The sequence below is a fragment of the Garra rufa genome, chromosome 4 (assembly GCF_049309525.1).
Source record: "Garra rufa chromosome 4, GarRuf1.0, whole genome shotgun sequence".
Lineage (NCBI taxonomy): Eukaryota > Metazoa > Chordata > Actinopteri > Cypriniformes > Cyprinidae > Garra > Garra rufa.
Window position 1 is genome coordinate 16,233,839 of NC_133364.1, and position 22,169 is coordinate 16,256,007.

Consider the following 22,169-nt stretch of genomic DNA (forward strand, 5'->3'; position numbering starts at 1 on the left):
CAGAAAAGGTTCTTTATAGTCGAAAAAGGTTTTAAAATGGTTCTTTTAGGAACTGTTCACTCTTTGGGGAACCAAAAATGGTTCTTATGGCATCACTGCAAAAACACCGTTTTGGAACCTTTATTTTTAAAAGCTTATGTACTTTAATACTTTAATGTCAATCATACCAAGCTTTTTGACACTACTGTTTTTAGACTGGAAATGCTTTAGTCCTAGAAAGGTACAAGTTATTCTTCATGCCAGTAAAGCACATTAAATTGAAGAATAATTGAGAGAGAGTGATGAAGGGAAAGCACTGATCAAACCTAATAAAATACAATTAAGTGTTCTCCATTACGCCATTATGCCATTATTCCATTAGGAGAGGGAGAGAGAGTAGGAGAGAGCTAGAGACCTGCACTTATAACTCCGCCTCCGGCTTCATCCAGGCTGCATTCTTTATTCCTGTAGTCTGTACTCTGGAGAAAAGGCAAGAGGAGGGGAGGAGAAACACGCGCCGGTAGTGGGATGGACGGGTAAAGCATGGAGTCCGGTCGCGCATATTTGAGCTTCCAGAGGCGAGAGGAGCACTTCACCGATGAATGACTGACGGGTCGCTCTTCTTAGACGCCCCCTACAATTCCCAGACTCATTTCATCAGCGTAAATAACGACTGAACACCGAGTTCGGGATCTTTGTGAGTTTTTATAACGGCTGAGCGCCGATTTTAAGATTTATCGGACACATCGCATAGGAAACCATGGAGACGGAATCATCCCAGCTGGGGACTAACATAGCGAATGAAATTGAGCCTCTACCGGTGGACTATCCCGGAGGAGAGATGCCAGCCTCTCTCGGTGTACGGAGAGGCTCCAGCGTGAAGAAACATCACCACAAACACAACCTGAAGCACCGCTACGAGTTGCTCGAAACCCTCGGGAGAGGAACATATGGAAAAGTGAAGAAAGCCATAGAGAGGCACACTGGACGAGTGGTGAGTTGACCAACATGGATTGCTCTTTCAAAGCTCAAAAGATCTTATAAAGTTCTCAAATAGGTATCAACTTCGTTTCAGATGTTTCTTGAGATAAACAGACAAAATACAGAGCTACAAAACGCATATGAACCAGTTCGTTTGGTTTTGGAAGAATGAAATGAGTTTTGCATCATGTCAAATCTGAGCTCAGTCTTGAAAAGTTTGGTCGTTTTCCCCATCAATCCCATCAAATAAAGGTCCCAAATGGAGGGTTTTGCCACAGAAGAACCATTTGTAACCCTTTATGCATCATCTGAATTTATGTATGGTTTGTTAGGAAAATATCTGGAATCTGAAGGTGCAAAACACAATCAAAATATTGAGAAAATCGCCTTTAAATGAAGTTCTTAGCAAAGCATATTACTAATCAAAAATTAAGTTTTGATATATTTACGGTAGGAAATGTACAAAATATTTTAATGGAACATGATCTTTACTTAATATCCTAATGATTTTTGGCATAAAAGAAAAATCTATCATTTTAACCCATACAATGTATTTTTGGCTATTAATACAAATACTGGTGCTACATACGACTGGTTTTGTGGTCCAGGGTCACATTTTTGGTTTCCCAAAGAACTTTAATGTGAAGAACATTTAAAGAACCTTTTTCTCTCTTAAGAACTTGCATAATGGAAAGATTCCATTGATGTTAAAAGTTCTTTGTTGAACCATCAAAGTCAATAAGCAACCTTTATTTTAAGAAGTGATCATGCAGAACCAGAAGACAAGAGAATGTTTCTGTTTCATCTCATTGAACAGAGATATTAGAGAGATCTCATTTCTGATTTTCCTTTCATGTGGGAGACATTGTGTGGGTTTCGCTTGCTATCAGTTGACCTAATTAAACATTCCTTTGAAAAATTGGCGAAAGTAAATGCACCCTTAATGGCCATCATTACATGCACAATTTCACAGGGCAAGTGCTGTCTTCCGTCCCTCAGTGACACTGAGTTCATCTAGGAGTTGAGCAGGTCAAAGGTTTCAAAGCACGAGAGGTCTGTTTATGTCGCAAGTAACCTAAGCTCCTTTACGTATCGCGTTGGCATCGCTAAGAAACGCATAACATCTGTAGAGCAAGTTAAGTGGGGAAAAACTAGGATAAACCACTTCTGTTTTGGAACTAGGTCAGAGCATTAATCCCGAGACGGATCTGCATCTTGAGTGGGGCAGATATGGACCTAGTGGGTCAGAGCTGTGGGCGAAAAAATGTGTCCTGATGTCAACAGCTGCTTGAGCGCAGGATGCTCTCAATGTCACGTCCGGGACTTGGTAACCTAATAACGGAAACCACTTATGAGCGTTTCCTTAGAATTAACACTGAGAAACATTAGACAGTGTGGTTCTGTTGAGGACAACACAACTGGTTGTGTTTGCAGTGTCGATGCCCAACGCTAAATCTGAAGGGTGGAGATAAACTCTAGTGTTTGTATGGTGATGAGTTTGGCAGTAGGGAAGAATGTTCCAGCACGGGCATTTAAAATCTTTCCCTGCCAAAACATCTGCTTAGTAATTTAAATGGGTGTTCAGTGATGGGAAAAAAAGACATGAGCATATGATAAAGAGTATACAAACTGACAAATTCTTAAGTCGCAGTCCATGATCTTTGTCTCAATGGACTGATGGTTGAATCTAGGAATGCATGACTCACTAGTAGCAAAGGAAGGAATTCACAACATTGCAGGGTGAATTAAACCAGAACAATTGTTTTGACTCTGCATGTGCTCCTTTATAATTGTGTAGTCTTGGCTCATGCTCTTTAGCAGATCTCATATATGTTTTATACAGAAAGATAGGTGTAAATGGTTGGAAATGTCTTAGGCATAAACCAGGATTAAACCACATATAGGAATATTCCAGGTCCAATACAAGTTGTACTTGAGACTTGAAAAAAATAACAATAAAAATTAGGTTAGACCATGGCATGAGGTCCTTGCAGGGATGGGATGAGAAAGCGGAAATTTAAGCATATTATTTTGTGAAAGCACTGTTAAAATTAGCATATTATTAGAAAATATGCCTTTCTATAGTCATTTTAGGGGTTTAGGAGTTATATTGTAATGGCAACAAAGTTAAACTAGATATTGGAAGCAATTTATTCTATTTGAAAAGTCGTTTTTGTTATTTGAAGTGTCATTTTAGGGGTTTAAAAGTTACATTGTAATGGCTACAAAGTAAAACTGGATATTGGAAGCATTTTACTTTATTTGGAAAGTCGTTTTTGTCATTTTTATAGTCATTTTAGGGGTTTAAGAGGTACATTGTAATGGCAACAAAGTACAATTGGATATTGAAAGCATTTTATTGCATTTGAAAAGTCATTTTTGCCATTTTCACAGTCATTTTAAGGGAATTAGGAGTTAAATTGCAATGGCAATAAAGTAAAATTGGATGTTAGAAGCATTTTATTTTATTTGAAAAGTTGTTTTTGTCATTTTTATAGTCATTTTAGGGGTTTGGGAGTTACATTATAATGGCAACAAATTAAAATGGATACTGGAAGCATTTTACTTTATTTAAAAAAGTTGTTTTTGTCATCTTTATAGTCACTTTAGGGGTTTAGCAGTTACATTCACTGCAAAAAAATGCTTTTCTTACTTAGATTTTTTGTCTTGTTTCCAGCCAAAATATCTACAAATTCTTAAATCAAGAAGGATTTTCTAGACAAGTAAAAATTATTTTGTCAAAATTAGTCAAAATTAAGTCAAAATTAAGTGCGTTTTTGCTTGAAACAAGCAAAATAATCTGCCAATGAGGTAAGAAAATAATCTTGTTTTCGGTTTAAAATAGGATTTTTGTGCTTGTTCTAAGCAAAAACTCCCTTAATTTTGACTTGTTTTTTCTGAAAACAAGAAAAAAAAATTGACTTTATTTCTTGATTTAAGACTTTGTAGATATTTTGGCTGGAAACAAGACTAAAAATCTAAGTAAGAAAAGCATTTGTTGCAGTGTTGTAATGGCAGCAACGCAAAATAAGAAATCGAAAGTTGTTTTTGTCATTTTAGGGGTTTAGTAGTTAGACTGTAATGGCATTTGGTATTTAAGTGTTTATGAATTGCTCCATTGATTTAAAAAAGGTTTTTGCTTTAAAAGAAAACGAGGGTTGAGTTGAATTTGTATTTGTGGTTATGCCAAACATCCTGAAAATATCAGTTTTTATTAAAAGGATACTAACATAGTATAAGTTTGAAAGCAGAAAGCTGGAAAAGGCAAAGGAAGTTGGAAAGAAACAGCAAATAAGAAGACGGGCTTCCTTCTTTGTACTTAACTCTCTATGACGCATTTTTCCAAAACGACGTTCTGCACGAGTGCTCCGGTGAGTAAAGGTGCTCCCTTTTCCCCCTTAAAACAGCGCACAGGTAAAACAACACAGCTGTTGTGTGAGGCTCAGACAATGGGCACGTCTATGTCTGGGAGACAATAAGAAGGCTTCAGTTTTAGCCAGGGGTTAGAGAAGAGCAAAGCCTACAGCCAGCTGGCAAAGGCATCAAACACAGGTTGGCTTAATGATCTGTAGCCACAGGCTGGGTAACAATACTGCTCAACCATGTGCGCTTCCCTCAGTGAGGTCAAAAAATCACCTGCGTGCCCGTCTGCCACAATGCAAGTTTAATGAGTTTTTGCTTTCACTGTATAATCACATTGAGGTCCTAAACTGGCTCTTAACACACACTCATTCTGGCAGCCTTTTTAAAGCCATCCAAACACCAGACTGTAACCAGACAGATCATGTCCAAGTGGCGAGTTAAACACGTTTATCACAAGCTCTCCACTCTCCGTCTTACATAAGTCACTGATAAGGCTGTAACATGTAATGCATGTATTGTAGATGTCATCAGACAATAACACAATGCATTACCCGAACACCATTTTGCCCCTAAAAGGCTTGGGTTGGCAGTATATCGGGGTTGTGAACTGCACTGGGTGGACAGGAAGTCAGCTCTGTCAGCGCCACTTCCCTCTTGTGCATGTTTTATGAGTCAGCGGAGGAACATGCTGCAAACTTCCTGCGACTTTAATCCCTCCTCATGACCACTTAGCCTTAGAAATCTTCTCAGCATCCTCAAGTATGCATATAGGATAAGACTTGAAGATATTGAGTAAACACAATTAGTATAACAATTTATGCATGAGCATTATTTAACAAAATAAATATGTAAAACTGAAAAAAGAGGTTCTTTGAAAGCAGGTCTTTGAGCGCTGACACATCTTTAATAGAGCCTGTTTCGGAGCTGGTTAAATGGGACGTTTAAAAATAACTCCTGTGGTGCGCCTTCTCCCAAAAAAGCCATTCTCCTTCACAGAAACCCATTTTTCGCTCAAGGTTAAGCCACTAGCTCCAGATCTAGCTCTCGTCTCCCTTAGCTTACCAAAAAAAAGTACTGAAATAAATGTAATGCTTTCTATTAGGAATAACCATATTTTTATGATTTATTATTTTTTAAATTACTATCTACATAGTATAATAATTAAAGCATATTATCACTGTAGAATATTATATTATATTATTCATTTTAATGATATTTATTGTATTTTAGCACACTATTTTGAAGATGCTGGGCTGTTTAGTATATTATTTATTGTGAAAAATGTCTATGCAACTGCTATTTGACTATAAAAGACACACTAATATAGTTTTTGTTAATATATTTAATTCAGTTTTACTCAAATGTTTTAATTTTGGTTAAAGATTTTGTAATTTTGCTGTGTGTTATTTTTTTTATACTTTGGGTGTATATATATATATAATTCTAGTGGTAACACTTTACAATAAGGTTTCATTTGTTAACGTTAATTATATTTTTATTAACATCTTTATTAATATATAATTGTATTAACATTAAAAGATTAATAAATGGTGTAAAATACATTGAAATACAAATTAAACCTTATTGTAAAGTGTTACCATTTCATTCATTTTAGTACTTCCTTTAACATCTGAAGAACCTTTCTGTTTCACAAAAAGGTTCTTTGTGTCAAAAGAAGGTTCTTCAGATTATAAAAAGATAAGAAAGAGATGGTTCTTTAAAGAACTTTTGACTGAATGGTTCTTTGAGGAACCAAAAATGGTTCCTCCATGGCATCGCTGTGAAGAACCTTTTAAAGCACCTTTATTTTTAAAAGTGTAGTCCAAGTTGAAACCCACTATAACAAAAAGAGTGCTATTACTACATAACTGGTTAGCTCAGCAAGTTTGTGGGTCACCTGACCACCTAAGACAGGAAGTACTTTTCCTGTGAACTCCTTGACACCATAAAAGGGAGTAGGCTCTTCTGTTTCTATGATCTATGACCCCTGAGCCAGGATGCCACTGCAACGAAAATACAATCAATCAGAATTTCCTAACCTTTGACCCTCATCTTCATCAATACTGCTCAACCAAAGCTGCTATCGAGCTACTAAACCAGGAATTCATCAATATTTTCTAGTCACTCCGTTCAAAAGAACACGCTACAAATAAGACTTGTTTGTTCCTTCTCAGGTGGCGATTAAATCCATCCGAAAGGAAAAGATCAAAGATGAACAAGACATGGTACACATCCGCCGAGAGATCGAGATCATGTCTTCTCTCCGCCATCCACACATCATCTCTATATACGAAGGTAAGTCTCTCTCGCTAAAACACTCTCACTGAAGCAAATCAAAAGTTTTCAAACCCCTTCTCAACATGTAAAAACTCCACACCCTTTGCAGCCAAGTGTGGTTTTTCTGAGCATCCAATCATCTTTAGATCAGTTGCCCTCACGTTTTATTTATGCGATCTGACCGCACCCTGCTTGCCCAAGGGTGTTGATCAAGCAACAACGTTGTTGGGGGTGTAAACTCTCTCTAACGGAGATGAAGCGAATGCATTGAAGTCATTACAGTCCTGCAGCAATCAGCATGTTTGAAATGTCCCACGCATGTAACTTTGCCTCAAAAAAACCCATCAAAATAGGCCCCGAGCACAGCGCCTTGAATGCAATACTCAAAACAAAGCTGCTTTATCTCCACGCTGACAGAGGGAGACGCCACAGCTGTGGGCTCACGCCGTGCTCTCAGCCAGGGGTCATTATTTCTGACCCTGGATCGGTCTGAGAACCGGTGCCAAAACGGAGAGCGCTCAGTCTTCTGTGTCTAATACGGATTAGCCTAGAGAGGTAATTACTCAGTGCTAGGTTTGGAATCAGGTTCAATGTCTTCAACGTGAACGTCAAAGGTTATTCCAACAAGCTTGGTTAGTCCTAGACAGTCAACAGGTGTCCAAATACACATGTTGTTGAAAGTGACACCAAGAGAGTTGGTCTTCTGTTTGATCCATTGACCCTCACACTGACAACCAGTCTCTGGGCGATAAACAATGAAGGCTCTCTATGGAGATGCTCCTGCTGTATCAGGAGGATCTGAATGGAGCACTTCCCTTGCAAACTAAAAACAAATATTTGCTGAGGTCTTAGATCTGCAAGATAAACACTTCTCTGATTGGCTCAAATGATGGCAATCCATCTAAGGGCTGCTACTAAGAACACTGTGTTGTTCAAAACACATACCTTTTCTTAGAACAGGAATGTTTACGCCATCATCCAAGATCACGTATGCCAAATCTCGCTTCCTCTCCGCACTTAACACCTGTTAACAGTTGTGGTCTCGCTTGCAAAGACAGCTCCTAATCGCCATGACCCTGACTAAAGCCAGACTCGCTGGCGATTCTGACTCTTACATACTGGCTACGGCCCAACGAAAGCTTGAGCCAAACTGTTAACAGTCAATGACAGAGATTTAGCTGGAGAGCTGGATATAATGGAAATATGCTGTTTTCATTTCCGTGCGCCGTCACTTTAACACAGAATGATGTTGAGTAATCTAATCAAGCGCTGTTGTGTTGTGTTCGCAGTGTTCGAGAATAAGGATAAGATCGTGATCGTGATGGAATACGCCAGCAAGGGCGAGCTGTACGATTACATCAGCGAGCGCCGAAAGCTCGGTGAAAGGGAGACCAGACACTTCTTCAGACAGATCGTCTCTGCAGTTCATTACTGCCACAAGGTGAGGGTGGAGCCATGGGGTGAGACAAATTAAAAAGTAATTTGCTGACCTTCATGTCATTCCAAATGTGTGTGATCTTTTCTACTGGGGAACCAGTTTTGGGAAGGGTACTTTGGAAATGTAATAGGTTATAGATTAGAAGTTACCCTATTTAAAATGTAATAAGTAGTGTAACTATTTCAATTGATTTATTAAAGTAATGTAACTGATTACATTTGAATACTTTTCTGAACTGTTAGTCATTTTCAAACATTTAAAGCAGGTAGGGTTAACTTCACAGTAGGACTCAATACTAATGACTGTCAGACTTTCAAATACTTAATCACTTGAATTAACATGATAATAATTTAATTTTAAAGAACAGCCACACCAAAATCAGACTTTAGCACTCATTTTGAGATCATTCTGAGGTTAAATATAGATATAGTTAATATGAAACTGTTTTTGAAATCAAATCCTTGCATAGCTATGACAAGAAACAATGGCATCTAACAATGCCTTAAGCATCTTAAAAACTCTTTAAAAAAATAAACCATATACATAAACCCATATGGAAAATGAAACACCCCCCCCCCCACCCTAGCCAGACCAGTTTGGCAAAATAGATTAAACTGCTTTTCAGCAGGAATACTGTAAATATATCCTCTACTTGCTTTTAACCTTATGTAACTAAGGTACTTAGCCTTTAACCGTGACTACAATTACACAATTACACGACGTCTCGTACCTCTTAAACTAAACAACTGACATCTGTGCGATGTTTCACTGTGCATTCACGTGCAGTCGCACACGAGCTCTCTATAGAGTAAATAATATGATTTACCGGATGAAGGAGGACTTGACATGATATGAGAGGGATAAACTAAACTTCCAAGAATGTCTCGATGCGAAAGGTTGTGGAGCCAGAGAGCAGCTGTGTTCTTCGGCCCTGGTGCCAAACCCCTCCTCATCTCCAATTTTTCCCACTTTCCAAGTTCCAAATTGACCTTTCACATTGATCCATCGCATATTTCTTCACTGTTTTCGCTTTCATTTCACATTTCAGAGCATATTTTTCTAGTTTATTAAAGATTAAGGCTAGGATTAAAGCACAAGATCCCGTTCCTAAATCAGTACAAAGGGTCAGCCGGTACCCGGGGCCATGTCAGCTGGAAAACGAAACGCCCTGAGGGAATTCAGCCTGGGCTTGGCCTTTGTTTCTATACAGCTGGGCTGATGATGTCATCAACTCAGCTGGGGGATTCCAAGGAGGTCGTCCCAGAACAGAGGGAGGGATACATAGATCAGGCCATTTCACAGTTAGGAAGGGAAATGTCACTTTTCCCCTTTCCTTGTCTTTAGAATAGCAGCAGACTAAGACGTGCACTCTTGAAAAAAAAAAGATTCCAAAAGGGTGCTTTGGCAGTGATGCCATGGAAGAACCATTTTTAGTTCCCCAAAGAACCTTTTAACAAACCTTTAAAAAAAAAACAAAAGAACCTTATTTGACTATAAAGAACCTTTTCTGCATTTGAAAGGTTCCATGAATGTTCAAGGCTCTTTATAGAACCATTGATCCCAATAAAGAACCTTTATTTTAAAGAGTGTGTTTTGTAGGACATTCAAATATGACAAAACTAGGTGGCAGCATAAAAAGTGATGTTTCTATGATGCCTATGTGACAGAAGTTGTTCTAAAAATGATGGTTTTGATGTTGTCTTTCAGAACGGAGTAGTACATCGAGATCTCAAGCTGGAAAACATCCTCCTGGATGACAACGGTAACATTAAGGTACATTCTGATTTTCCTCTAGTGATTTATTACTCAATATCAGCCTGTTCTGACCTGGTTTTATCTTCTAGATTGCAGATTTTGGGTTGTCCAACCTCTACCAGAAGGACAAGCTTCTTCAAACATTCTGCGGCAGCCCGCTGTACGCCTCCCCTGAGATTGTGAACGGACGACCGTATAGAGGCCCGGAGGTACATTATGAACTAATATTCTCCAGTTATGCAACCCTGCATAGCCATTTAAGAGGCCTTCGTTTTTCACCCTTAAAAAATTTGGGCTAGGAAACACAATCACATATTTCCTGTCTCGAACGATAAGAAAGAACAAAACACAGATAACAAAGAGAAAGAGAAAGCGTTTCCACTCATATCTAAAGGGAGGTGAGACCACCCTTCATTCCACATCCAAACTCAGTCACTCCCCACAGGAATTGCTTCATAAGCCAAGTCAGTCAGCGTACTAAACATCTTCCATAATCCAATGAGAAACAAAGACTTTGCCAAAAAGAACGAGGACTAATCTCAAAGCTATTTTCAGGATATCAAGCATTCACGATTCCTGATACTTAATAGCCAAACACTAAGCCTGTCTGGAACAGAGGAATATATCAAAATTCCCATACGTTTTTCCGGTTTTATTGTACGATGACACATAAAAGCCTCTGGACATTCAATTTTAGACACTTAGGTCCCTCAATCATCCTTACATAACTTGAGACCATGGGAAAGGCAGCGTTCTTCTTCTCGCTGGTCAGAGATCAGTGGATCAGGGCCAACAATCACAGAGCTCCTCACATCTACTTGGGGTCAGACAGGTCTGGAGTTCGGGGAGTGGACGTTTCCTGTGCTGTAATCAGCCATTGTTTCCCCTCGATACCTTCTCATTCCTGGCCTGCACCCTTGGCTAATCAGCAGAGGTGCAGCAGGGTCAGACGAGGTCGGCACGAGAAATGATTAAATGACGAGCAGGAATTACGATGGCGGTTACTGCGCAGATATATGTGAGATAGCCTATTGTTCTCATACATTAGGTGTACAATGACAGCTTGATTAAACGTTCATAAATATAGGTGGAGTTGACTTTATGGCCCAGGCAGGAAAATAAAATAACACAACCTTTTAATCTATTGCTAAATGACGACAAGTGTTTACCAGCACATGTTGAACTAGTACAAAGGTCCAGTCTGTTATGCTGTTAATCATATGAAAAATTATAGAACGAAAAGAGCATGTCAATAATTTAAGTGGTATTGTTTTGACAGGTTGACAGTTGGGCACTGGGGGTATTACTCTACACTCTTGTGTACGGAACAATGCCCTTCGATGGAGGAGACCACCAAAGACTCATTCGCCAGATCAGCAACGGAGAATACAGGGAACCGCCACAGTCATCAGGTATGTGCCTTCTCACTAGATATTTCCAAGTCATCTGAACCCAAATCTCTCCAAGTTACCTGACCAACTTCAAATTTCTCCATCTTATTCAGACGCACGTGGTTTGATCCGCTGGATGTTGATGGTTAATCCAGATCGTAGGGCTACAGTTGAGGACATTGCAAACCATTGGTGGGTAAACTGGGGATGGAAGACCAGCGTGTGCGACTGCCAAACGCAAAGGGAAAACAGCTCGCCCATGCTGGCGCGCTTCATTGACTGGCAGAACCGCACTGACGTCTGTCCAGGCAAAGCTCAACGCCCAGAACCTGGTAACGGTAATAATGCCACAGCCTTGACTCCAGCCCGCCGTATGAGAAAGTCCACGAAGGAGAACGATGGTGGAATGTGGGGTGTTGTGGAAGAGAAGCCAGGCCTCAAAAGACCAAAGAGCATCCTGAAGACTCGGGCGACCAGTGGAGACCAGCGGTCCCAGAGTCTGTGTGAAGTAGAGCTCAGACGGTCTATTTGCTACCAAGATGTTGAGTCCGGGTCGAGTCCAGAGCGAGAGGATACACTAGGTGGCTCCCCAGCCAAAATGGTGTCTATGTTACCCAAGAAAGGCATTCTGAAAAACAATCAGCAGCGTGAATCTGGATATTACTCTTCGCCGGAGCGCAGCGAGTCCTCTGAACTGTTAGGGGGTGCTACTGTGCAACCTCCAAATAGCTCCCCATCCAAACGGACTGTTGGAAGGAAAGGTATACTTAAGCGTAACGGGAAATATTCCACACACAATGCCGTGGGAGTCCATGGAGAGGCCCATGGAGACTCAACAGTCTCGCGGAGCCAAAGCAGACCATCAAGCATCTTGTACGAGGAGACGGGTCTCTCCAGCATAGGGCTGGACTGGCCACCCGTTTCTCCGAAACCTAACATCCGAGGCTCGCTGTCGGCTGAAGACTTGCTGCAGATGGCAGGGTTCAGGGGCCTTCAGACCGTCGCACAACTTCCCGGCGGAAAGGGCGTCCGCAGCCCTCCCGGATCCCCTGGAGACAATGGGAGCTTCTCCTTGCTGGGCGATCTGGATGATGTAACCCAGGTGTACCAGAAAGCCCTGGACATCAGCAGCCAGCTAGGCTAGACTTGGACAAAGAGGCGGAGAGACTGGAAGACTGAATGATTCCCAGCTTGTCCTTCTCATCACAGTGCTGCTGGGTAAATGTTTACAGGTCGAGAAGCGGGACATTTCAAATCTCCATTCACCAACTCGCGTTGATGAGCATTTCTCATGATATTCTCGTTTTAGACTCGACAGTCGAGGGGGAACAACAGAAGCACTTTAAAGCGGCTGTTCTCCGAGATGCAGCACGTCATGACAGCTGGGATTGTGTTATTTAAGTTATTTATATGTCATTCATGGTTTGGACAATTTGTAAACACCAAGGCCATTTCATAGTTTATGGGAGAGTGTTTTCATCGATACAGGTCAAGTGTTAGATAAAGGCCATTTGAACATCTGTATAATACTGTAAATTCTCATCGTATACCAGCAATTTCAGTGACGTTACAAGCACAACAGTCCATCAGTAATGCTAAGACTTAAAGGAAAGGAACGTTTTCAAGAATTTAAAAGGATTTAGGTTTAGTATGAAAAATTGATGATTTTCTCTTTATTGTATTATCTTTTGTTAACCGTTTTGACAACAAAGTACCAAAAGTTACAGTACCACCATCGTTTTTGTACATGTATCATGGTACTACCATGCTATTGTTGAAAAACAAAATGCTAATTTATTATTTTTATTATTTAAATAATACCAATTAACTTTGGCAGCCCTAAAATATTATACTACAAACAAGAACTAAGACTACGTTTGCACTAGTGTGTTTTCGTTTCGCTACGGTTACACCTGTCGTTTACACTAGCGTTTTCGACCCTTGAAAACGGATTCTTTCGATCAAGTTTGAAAACTCTGGGGTTGCATTTCAGTGTAAATGGACCAAAACGAAGACGTTTAAAAAAATGCTGCAAACCCTGTTGTAGTTTGAAAACTCTGGTGTTACGGTTCAGTGTAAACGGACAAAAACGGACATTTTAAAAAATGCTGCAGACCCCATTTTAGTTTGAAAATGATGGGGTTGCATTTCAGTGTAAACGGAACAATAGGGAGACTTTTGAAAGCACTGCAGACCCTGTATTAGTTTGAAAACTCCGGTGTTGCGTTTTAGTGTAAATGGTCCAAAACTGAGACTTTTGAAAATGCTGCATACCCTGTTTTAGTTTGAAAATACCGGGGTTGCGTTTCAGTGTAAACGGAACAAAACAGAGACTTTTGAAAGCACTGCAGACCCCGTTTTAGTTCGAAAACTCGGGTGTTGCGTTTCAGTGTAAATGGTCCAAAACTGAGACTTTTGAAAATGCTGCAGACCCAGTTTTAGTTTGAAAACGCCAGGGTTGCGTTTCAGTGTAAACAGTCCAAAACAGAGACTTTTGAAAACGCTGCAGACCCCGTTTTAGTTAGAAAATGACGGGTTGCGTTTCAGTGTAAACGGAACCAAACGGAAACTTTTGAAAGCACCTCAGAGACCACGTTTTAGTTTAAAAACTCGGGTGTTGCGTTTTGTGTATATGGTCTAAAACTGAGACTTTTGAAAACGCTGCAGACCCTGTTTTAGTTTGAAAACGCCGGGGTTGCATTTCAGAGTAAACGGTCCAAAACGGAGACTTTTGCAAATGCTGCAGACCTCGTTTCAGTTTAAAAAAAACTCCAGGGTTGCGTTTCAGTGTAAACGAACCGAAACGATGAAAACAATGGTGTGGCTGCCCACATTAGCTCTGTGTATCCTTGATGACTGTATAAACAATAACATCATGCTCATTATAAACGATCATGTGACATGCGTTTTCAGTTGTGTAGTGTGGACAGAGATTGTTTCTAAAACGCAGTGAAAGCACCAGTGTAGACGAGAATCGTTTTCACTTTAAATGCTATTTTGTAGCGAAAACGCACTAGTGTTAACAGGCCCTAAAACTAACGAAATAAAAAGTAGACAATTTAAAACTAAACAAATGTGAAAACGGAAAACAAAGGCTACGTTCACACTGTCAGCTTTTGGGACTGACAATCGCATTAACTCATCGCTATCTCATGACCAATTCGTACATATTTTGCCAGGTGGTAATTTGTACGAATTTGGATTGTTTTGAGTTGCAATTGGGCGGGTTTTGCTATGAAAACCTGGCAACCCTGAGTCCCGTTCCATTCACACAGGGCGGGCTTTCCAAGAATGTGAGTCCCGAAAAGTTACGGGTGTGAGTTTGGTTACAGAATGAGGTTGTCACACCCATAAACAACCGTACAGCATGTGAACGTAACTGTATTAAGGACTCAAATACAGGACTGACAAACGTATTCTGCTGCTGTGTGAATGTAAAATGGAAATACAACAAAATTCCAGTAAAAAGTTACAACAGCGCTGCCATGGAGTATAAAGTTAATTTTAGTACATACCATGGTACTTTTTTTGTAAGGGAAGTAACAGGATGTTATAAAGGGTACCAAAAATAGGCCTACGCTGCTCCTGGAGCTTATTTTAACCTGTTGTGACAGAGACAGAGCCATGCAAACGTTGACATATCTCTGAGATCAGCAGCTAGAGAGCAACAGAGCACATGAAAAGGTCAAAGGGCAAAGGTTGTATCAGTGTTATGATACCTTACATTCTCGTTCTCTCTCACACACACAATGTTAGCACACACGGGCAATTATATGAGCTCCCTGAAGCATGAAAGTGTGGAAAGACAAGCTTTGACCTACAGTGTAATTCTGGTCCAGAAACGACCCGCGTTTTAACAGCACACGGCTTTTAAGAGAGGAAAGAGATGGCAAGCTATTCTTTTCACAAGGTGGAGTGTTAAAAGACATATTCTGACGGCAGTAGATTGTGAAAACAAAGATTAAGACTGAAAAGGTCATGTCTCGAACTGTTATATCGTCAGGATGTGGTATACAGTATATTGTGGATGTGCAATTGTTTTCTTTTTCAGTGTACAATGGCACAGCATTTTTTCCGTTACGTTTTTCAGTTTAATTTGCTAAAGCGTTCAAACATGTTTTTAAAACATTGGTTGCATGAGGCATTTTTACTGTGGGTTAAGCGTGAACTATCTATCTATAGTCTTGCTTTAAACTTAAGTATGTGCTTACAATATCTGCGTTAGGATATACAGTACAAGGCATTTCTGTCAACCTAAGCATCAATGTTGCAGTTTTATATGAAGTACAGTGTAACCATTTGAATATATATATAGAGAGAGAGAGATGAAATTAACTGGAAAAGAATGTGTTTATCCTATAGGATATCTGTTATAGGTCATTGAAAAAAACTTGACTGGATATACTACATATTTAAATTGTGTTATTTAATGCGTCTTGTATTATATTCTGTACGTTGTCATGGCTATTTGTTACTCTGTACATTTTTTTTTTAAACTTTGACTTACGATTGTCTTGATTTGTGCCTTCATTGACATAAGATTGTCCTGATAATGTTAACGTTATTCTCAGTTGAAATAATTTGCAGTATTGTGTAAGAGTTTTTAAATAGGCATCCATGGAAAAGAGGTTTGTCTGTACGGTTTGTTATGAGCACAGTTAGGTGGTGTATTAAACCCTGTGCTGTTTGTGCTCAGTGCAAAACACTGTCACTTCTTCTAATAAATGTCTTGATCTAAATGCGACATGAGTGTGTGTCTCCACTCATTCCATTAAATGTAGAACACAAAGTACTCATAAAAGTTTAAAGCCTCTCACTCAACAAACCAGCTGTTCTAGGATGGGATCAGTGCTATAAATAAATAAAAATAAATTAATTAAGTAATTAAATAAGTGTGCGTATGTGTGTGTTATATACATATAAAACCATGATTGCTGGTCTCAGTTGTTGTGTGAAGTTGTGCTGACCTTGTCGTGTCAGACCACATATGTTTTTGTGTTGTTTGTTCCTCAGCCCGCATGATTACAGTGCATTGCAAGCGCATATTTCACAAAGTAATGCATTTACTTATCATGTGACTTTTTCCAAAACAGCTAAACCCCTCATATACATCAGTATAAATATAATTTTAGCATAAACATCTAATGCCAACTTTTAATATGGATTAAAAATAGACATTACTCTTAATAAAATTCTGTCACATACACATTTTATATAAATATAAATATACACTACTATTTGAAATGTTAGGATCAGGAAGATGTTTCAAAAGAAGTTGCTTATGCTCACCAAGAATAACATTTTTGATCAGAAATACAATAGATTAAGCAATATTGTGAAATACAGAATTTTCAGAAACATTACTTCAGTCTTCAGTGTCACATGATTCTTCAGAAATTATTCTAATATGCTTATTTGGTGCTTAATATAGTTGTGGAAACCATGATAAAATTTTTCCAGGAATCTCATTAAGAAAAAGGAAGTTCAAAAGGACAATGCTAAAGTCTGTCATGTCATTTTTGATAAAAAATATTATATTTTGACTCCAAACTTTTAAGTTTATATAGTGTAAACAGTTTATATAGTGTAAAAATACATTTTTTTAAATAAAAGATAAAATAAAATAAAATACACATAAATAAAATAAAATAAAAGTAAATTTAATTAGCAAAATACACACAGAATGAATAATATACAATACACAGAAGGAATAAAAATAATAAAAATATATAATAATAATAATAATAGAAATAATAAATAATCAAATAAAAAGGGTGAATAAAGGATTAAACATAAAATGCTAATATTTTCCCATATTTTATACAATAAATAAATAGCCAAATATAAAGTGTATAATAATAAAATACACATAAATAATAAAAAAAAGAATAATAATAATAAAATACACATAGAAGAAATTAAAGAAAAATGCTAATACGTTCCCATATTTACAATATTTTAGCTAAATATAAATTTCACATATAATGAATAAATGATCAAATAAAAAATGAATGAAATACACATGAATAAAGTAATACAATAAAATAATAATAATACTATAAAAATAAAATAAAAAGGGGGAATAATAAGGGGGAAAAAACATAAAATGCACATAGAAGGAAAAAAGGAAAATGCAAATATTTTACCATATTTCATACAATAAATAAATAGCCAAATATAAAGTGTATAATAAAATAAAATAAATTACACATAAATAATAAAATAAAATAAAATAAAATACACATAGAAGAAATAAAAGAAAAATGCTAATATGTTCCCATGTATTATTATACAATAAATACATAAATATACCCAAATATAAATTGCACAAAAAAACATAAAAACATGAACAAAACACAAAACATTTAAAATAAAACAAAATGCACATAGAAGGAATAAAGGGAAAATGCTAATATGCAACCATCTTTAATACAATAAATAAATAAATGAATAAAATATAAATTGCACATAGAATCAAATAAAAAAAAAGTTAATAAAACATACATAAAATTAAATTAAATTTAATTAAATATACATAAAATAAAATGAAATGAAATGAAATAAAATAAAATAAAGTTAAATTAAATTAAATTAAATTAAAAACAAAATAAAACACAGAGTAAAATATAAGTAACATATACAGAAGGGATAAATAAAATAAAATCACACAGAAGGAATAATATAAAATACACAGAAGAAATAAAATGAAATAAATAAATAAATGTTAGCATATAAATAAATATATATTTGTTAAATAAAAATGAATTTTTAATGTAGTTGTTCCATAATATTTCCATATATTTTATCCAAAACTAAAAACCAACAAGAACACAAATACACTTCTTTAAGCTTATTTGTAAGAAAATATGCATTGTTTTAGATGGGGAAAAAAAAAAAGATCGATCGATCGATCGATCGATCGATCGATCGATCGATCGATCGATAGATAGATAGATAGATAGATAGATAGATAGATAGATAGATAGATAGATAGATAGATAGATAGATAGATAGATAGACAGATAGATAGACAGATAGATAGACAGATAGATAGTGCTACTTTTACAAAGAACTACTGTATAAATCAATTATCGAACAGGAAAAGGGACTCATTTCCAAAACAACCCAAAAAGGCATAGCTAATGGTGTGTTGAGGGTTTTAGGGTGGAAAAGCAAGCACAAGACTGTATTTAAAAGGCACAGGCTAGACTAGGCCCAAGGAACACAGGGCCGTCTCTTCATATGGCAGGAAAAATAATCAACAACCGTCAGAGCAGAGTTGGTGTGTATGTGTGTGATTGTTTTAGTGGACAGACACTCGCCCTGACACATGGTGTGAAACTCATTATTTACGTCCTAATGCCTCCCGTCTGTGACTCAGTAGGTGTGTGCGTGTTTATGTTTGCGGGTTTGTGCAAGAATCTGTGAAAAATCTTCCGTGTCGGCACCTCCTCAACATACAAACACACATCCCATAAATCTCAACTAAATTTAGCTCAGCGTCTGCCCACAGTTTGCATCAATGCATGAGCTGCTCTGGAAGTCTAGGCTACTTGTCTCTTAGGAATGTCTGGCCTTTGCACAACAACCACTACAAAGCCACAAAAAGGGATGGAAAAACGAAAGACAGAGAGACAAAAAAGGTGAGAGCGCTTCCAGTCTCAAAAGCCTCATTTGGAATCCTGACCGCAAGGAGTCAAATAGTACAGAATGATACAAAACAAAGGCCAAGAATGCACTGATTCACTCTTTCACGTTTCTTTTTGTGAAGTCGTGTTGATGTTTAGGTTTGTGTGTGGTCCAACCAAACAAAACGTCTAAATCCAAATAGGACGTAACAGGATAGCTTTCCCTTTCCTGAAGGGAAAAAGCTTTTCTCTCATTCCAGAAAGTGCTCAACCCATCTGGTCTTGATTGAAAACAACCCCCTTTTGTTTTCAAGGAGCTGCCTTGAATCACTGCAACAAGATCAAAGATAGATTGCTGAATTTGGATCAGCTTACTATTCTAACACAAACCTGAACCACTGGAAATGGCAAGCGTCCTAAAACTGTTCTCAGATCAGCTCTGACGCCCCGCTAGACATCCCGTCTATCTGAAGCCTCATGAACCATGTCCTCTTAGGTGAGAAGAACGACAGGGGGACATCGTAAGTGCTTCCATCCTCTCTCCTCTCTCCTATCCCATAATCCCCGCTCCCTCTGTCTGCTTTCACACTGCTATCAAAGCCCGCCAAATATTTTTCCTCAAGTTCTTCTCATTCTTTACTCCTCCTGGAGGAACGTTCACATTCTGGAGATGTTTTCACTGGAAAAAGGAAAGAAAAGCTGGGGAAAGTTCACCTGAGCTTAAATATGTAAAAAAATAAAAGGTCAATGGATGATGGCAACATGCCAACACATTCAGTCAGAGAGTTGTGTAGGTATTGTCTGTACGGTTCGCTCCTCATATCTAAAGACCTGATCTCTGCTGTTTTGACTGCTGACAATGTTCCTATAGGTGTAGATCGTACATGTTGTACTTTCTCACACAACCTTATCTTCAGACACTTTACGAACCTTAAACACAGAAAGAGACAGGTTTGTGATTTAAAGTATACTTTATGTTGACACAAAGAACTGTGTTAATTTAAAGTATTTTTAACACTTCAAATTAAAAAGTAATGCATTACTTTGGTAGTTACTTGAAAAAGTAATCTGATTACTAGGGCTGCCCTCGGAAATGTTTCTGGTCGACTATACATTCTTAAAATTAAAGGTTCCAAAAGCGTGTTTTTGCAGTGATGCCATAGAAGAACCTATTTTGGTTTACCTTTTAGTGAACAGTTCTTAAAAGAACCATTTTAAAGTACTTTTTTCGATTATAAAGAACCTTTCCTGCATTTGAAAGGTTCCATGGTTCCATGGATGTTCAAGGTTCTTCATGAAACCTTTGATGCCAATGAAGAACCTTTATTTTTTAGAGTGTAGCGGTCGTTCATTTTAAGCATTAGTCGACTTTTAGTTGCATGTTTATTAATAATTATTAATTATTAATAAACCATATAAATCATAACAATGAGCCTTTAAATGCCTACATAGCCTACTAAGTGTTCAAGCGCATGCAAAAAAAAAAAAAAAAGCCTGCCATAGTGCACCGGTAAATATTTATTCAATTATGAATGTTCCAGGTAAAAAACTGAAAGCAGACTACATTAAGGTTTTAACTTTATTTATTGGAAAACTAGCACTTTCTTTTCGTTTTTTTGTTTAATAGATGAAGTTGGCGACACTGACTCGTCATCTGCGCATTCGTTTTTATACAGACTACATAATCTGAGAATATTTATTTTCCATTTGAATTGGTACATTTAAAAGTAGACATTTCTTTCTCTATAGATATATTTTTCATGTCTGTAAGGCAAGTATACACAAAGCATCGCATCCTTTTTGCTTTAATTATTTTACAAAAGTGCAACATTTCGTTGTTATTCTGAGTGCACACAAATAAATGTAGAGCCTTTACAGATTCGAAAGATGTGTTAAATACGACCCCACGTTGTGTCAATCATGTTTACACACTGTCTCCGAAACTTTCATCCATCATGAAAAATTCAGATCAGGTTTGATTTTCGGTGTTTTCACATCCATAACAAGCAATTTGATAGGAAAGATGACGAATTTAAAAAATCCAGAAAAAAAGAACATACGAAAATTTTGGACTCAGTGTGCAATGACCTTAAGTCTTGAAATGTCCGCTAATTGCCGCTACAACTACTATACTATACTATAACTCTAATGCCCCATGATGTTTTAAAAATAACGTACCATCAGCACTACATCTAAACTTATCCGATAGTATTAACAAAGGGGAATGAGAAGTAAAAATGCAATTGCAAGCATGCCGTTTTAGTTTGTTTTTCGATCCCTCATCTTTTCGCTATTTCATCGTGAGTTATGTTTTTTACTAGATTCGTATCCAAGGATTCCGCATCCTAAGTCTAATTCAGTGCTAGCTAAGCTACCGAGTAAGCATGTTACATCCGCAAAGCGAAACATATGGACCTGTAATCATACCTGTGTACAAAAACAATTACAAGTGTTCACTGTTTTAATGCCTCTATGGACATTTCTGTTGGAAACTGCCGTGATATGTACTTATTGGTACGTATTTCACTATGTGTACTTACATTTACTTTAAACACAACGCAATCCAAGATATATTTAAAATATGGGTAAAACACCTTAGAAAATATGCTAAAATTCCTTCAAATCAATATGGATCAATACAGAAAATTCCTTTAAATTAAAACAATACATTAGTTTGTTTTGCTGAATCTTCTTTATAGAGTGTGTCCATATATAAAAAGTCCAGCCTTAAAAAGTGTCTATTTCAGGTGCTACAAATAAAATGAATTTATAAGTACATTTCTTGCCCCATTCATTTCTTGAGAGTTATTTTAATATGCGATTGAGTGTATAGGATTTAACCAAGTGTGTTTTTTTAGAGGTTGCTCAAGAGTGAATCAAAGCCTGTGTCTGGCTCTATTAGATAAAATACTCCACATTCAGTACATTCCATCTGATGAAGACGTCTCATATTGAACAGATGACAGATTGGTGAGTAAATCATAACACAAAGACCTAAAAGAAGACCTAGTAGACTTAAAATAACCAGGACTAATCTAGACAGACAAATACAGCCTGGAGAGAAATGAGCTGGCGCTCTGTGTGGGAATGATAATCCGCATAAATAATTGTACTAACGTGCAATAAGTCTAATTTAACACTGAGCAGTGTGGAATATATTGAGCAACTCGAATTACAGACAAAACCTACAAACAAAGGGCATTATGGTTGTGAGGGGTATCTGTCGCAGTCATCTACTATTAACATCTGCATGAGGAACGTTAGATGAAAACAATCTCCTCCTGTTTAACCACAGAATTGAAATAGAACAGTGCTATGCAAGAATAGACATTCATTCATGTCTACACTCCTAATGAA

The 22,169-nt window shown here is 37.6% G+C and overlaps 1 protein-coding gene across 1 annotated transcript; it reads left to right on the forward strand.

Moving 5' to 3' along the window:
• Positions 1 to 493: 493 nt before the first annotated feature.
• On the forward strand, positions 494 to 14,662 carry nuak1a (NUAK family, SNF1-like kinase, 1a). Its single transcript, XM_073838767.1, has 7 exons — positions 494 to 973; positions 6,498 to 6,618; positions 7,890 to 8,041; positions 9,746 to 9,811; positions 9,883 to 10,002; positions 11,073 to 11,205; positions 11,298 to 14,662. Exons 1-7 carry the CDS (start codon positions 740 to 742, stop codon positions 12,326 to 12,328), a joined length of 1,857 nt encoding a protein of 618 aa, XP_073694868.1. The 5' UTR covers positions 494 to 739; the 3' UTR covers positions 12,329 to 14,662.
• Positions 14,663 to 22,169: the final 7,507 nt, after the last annotated feature.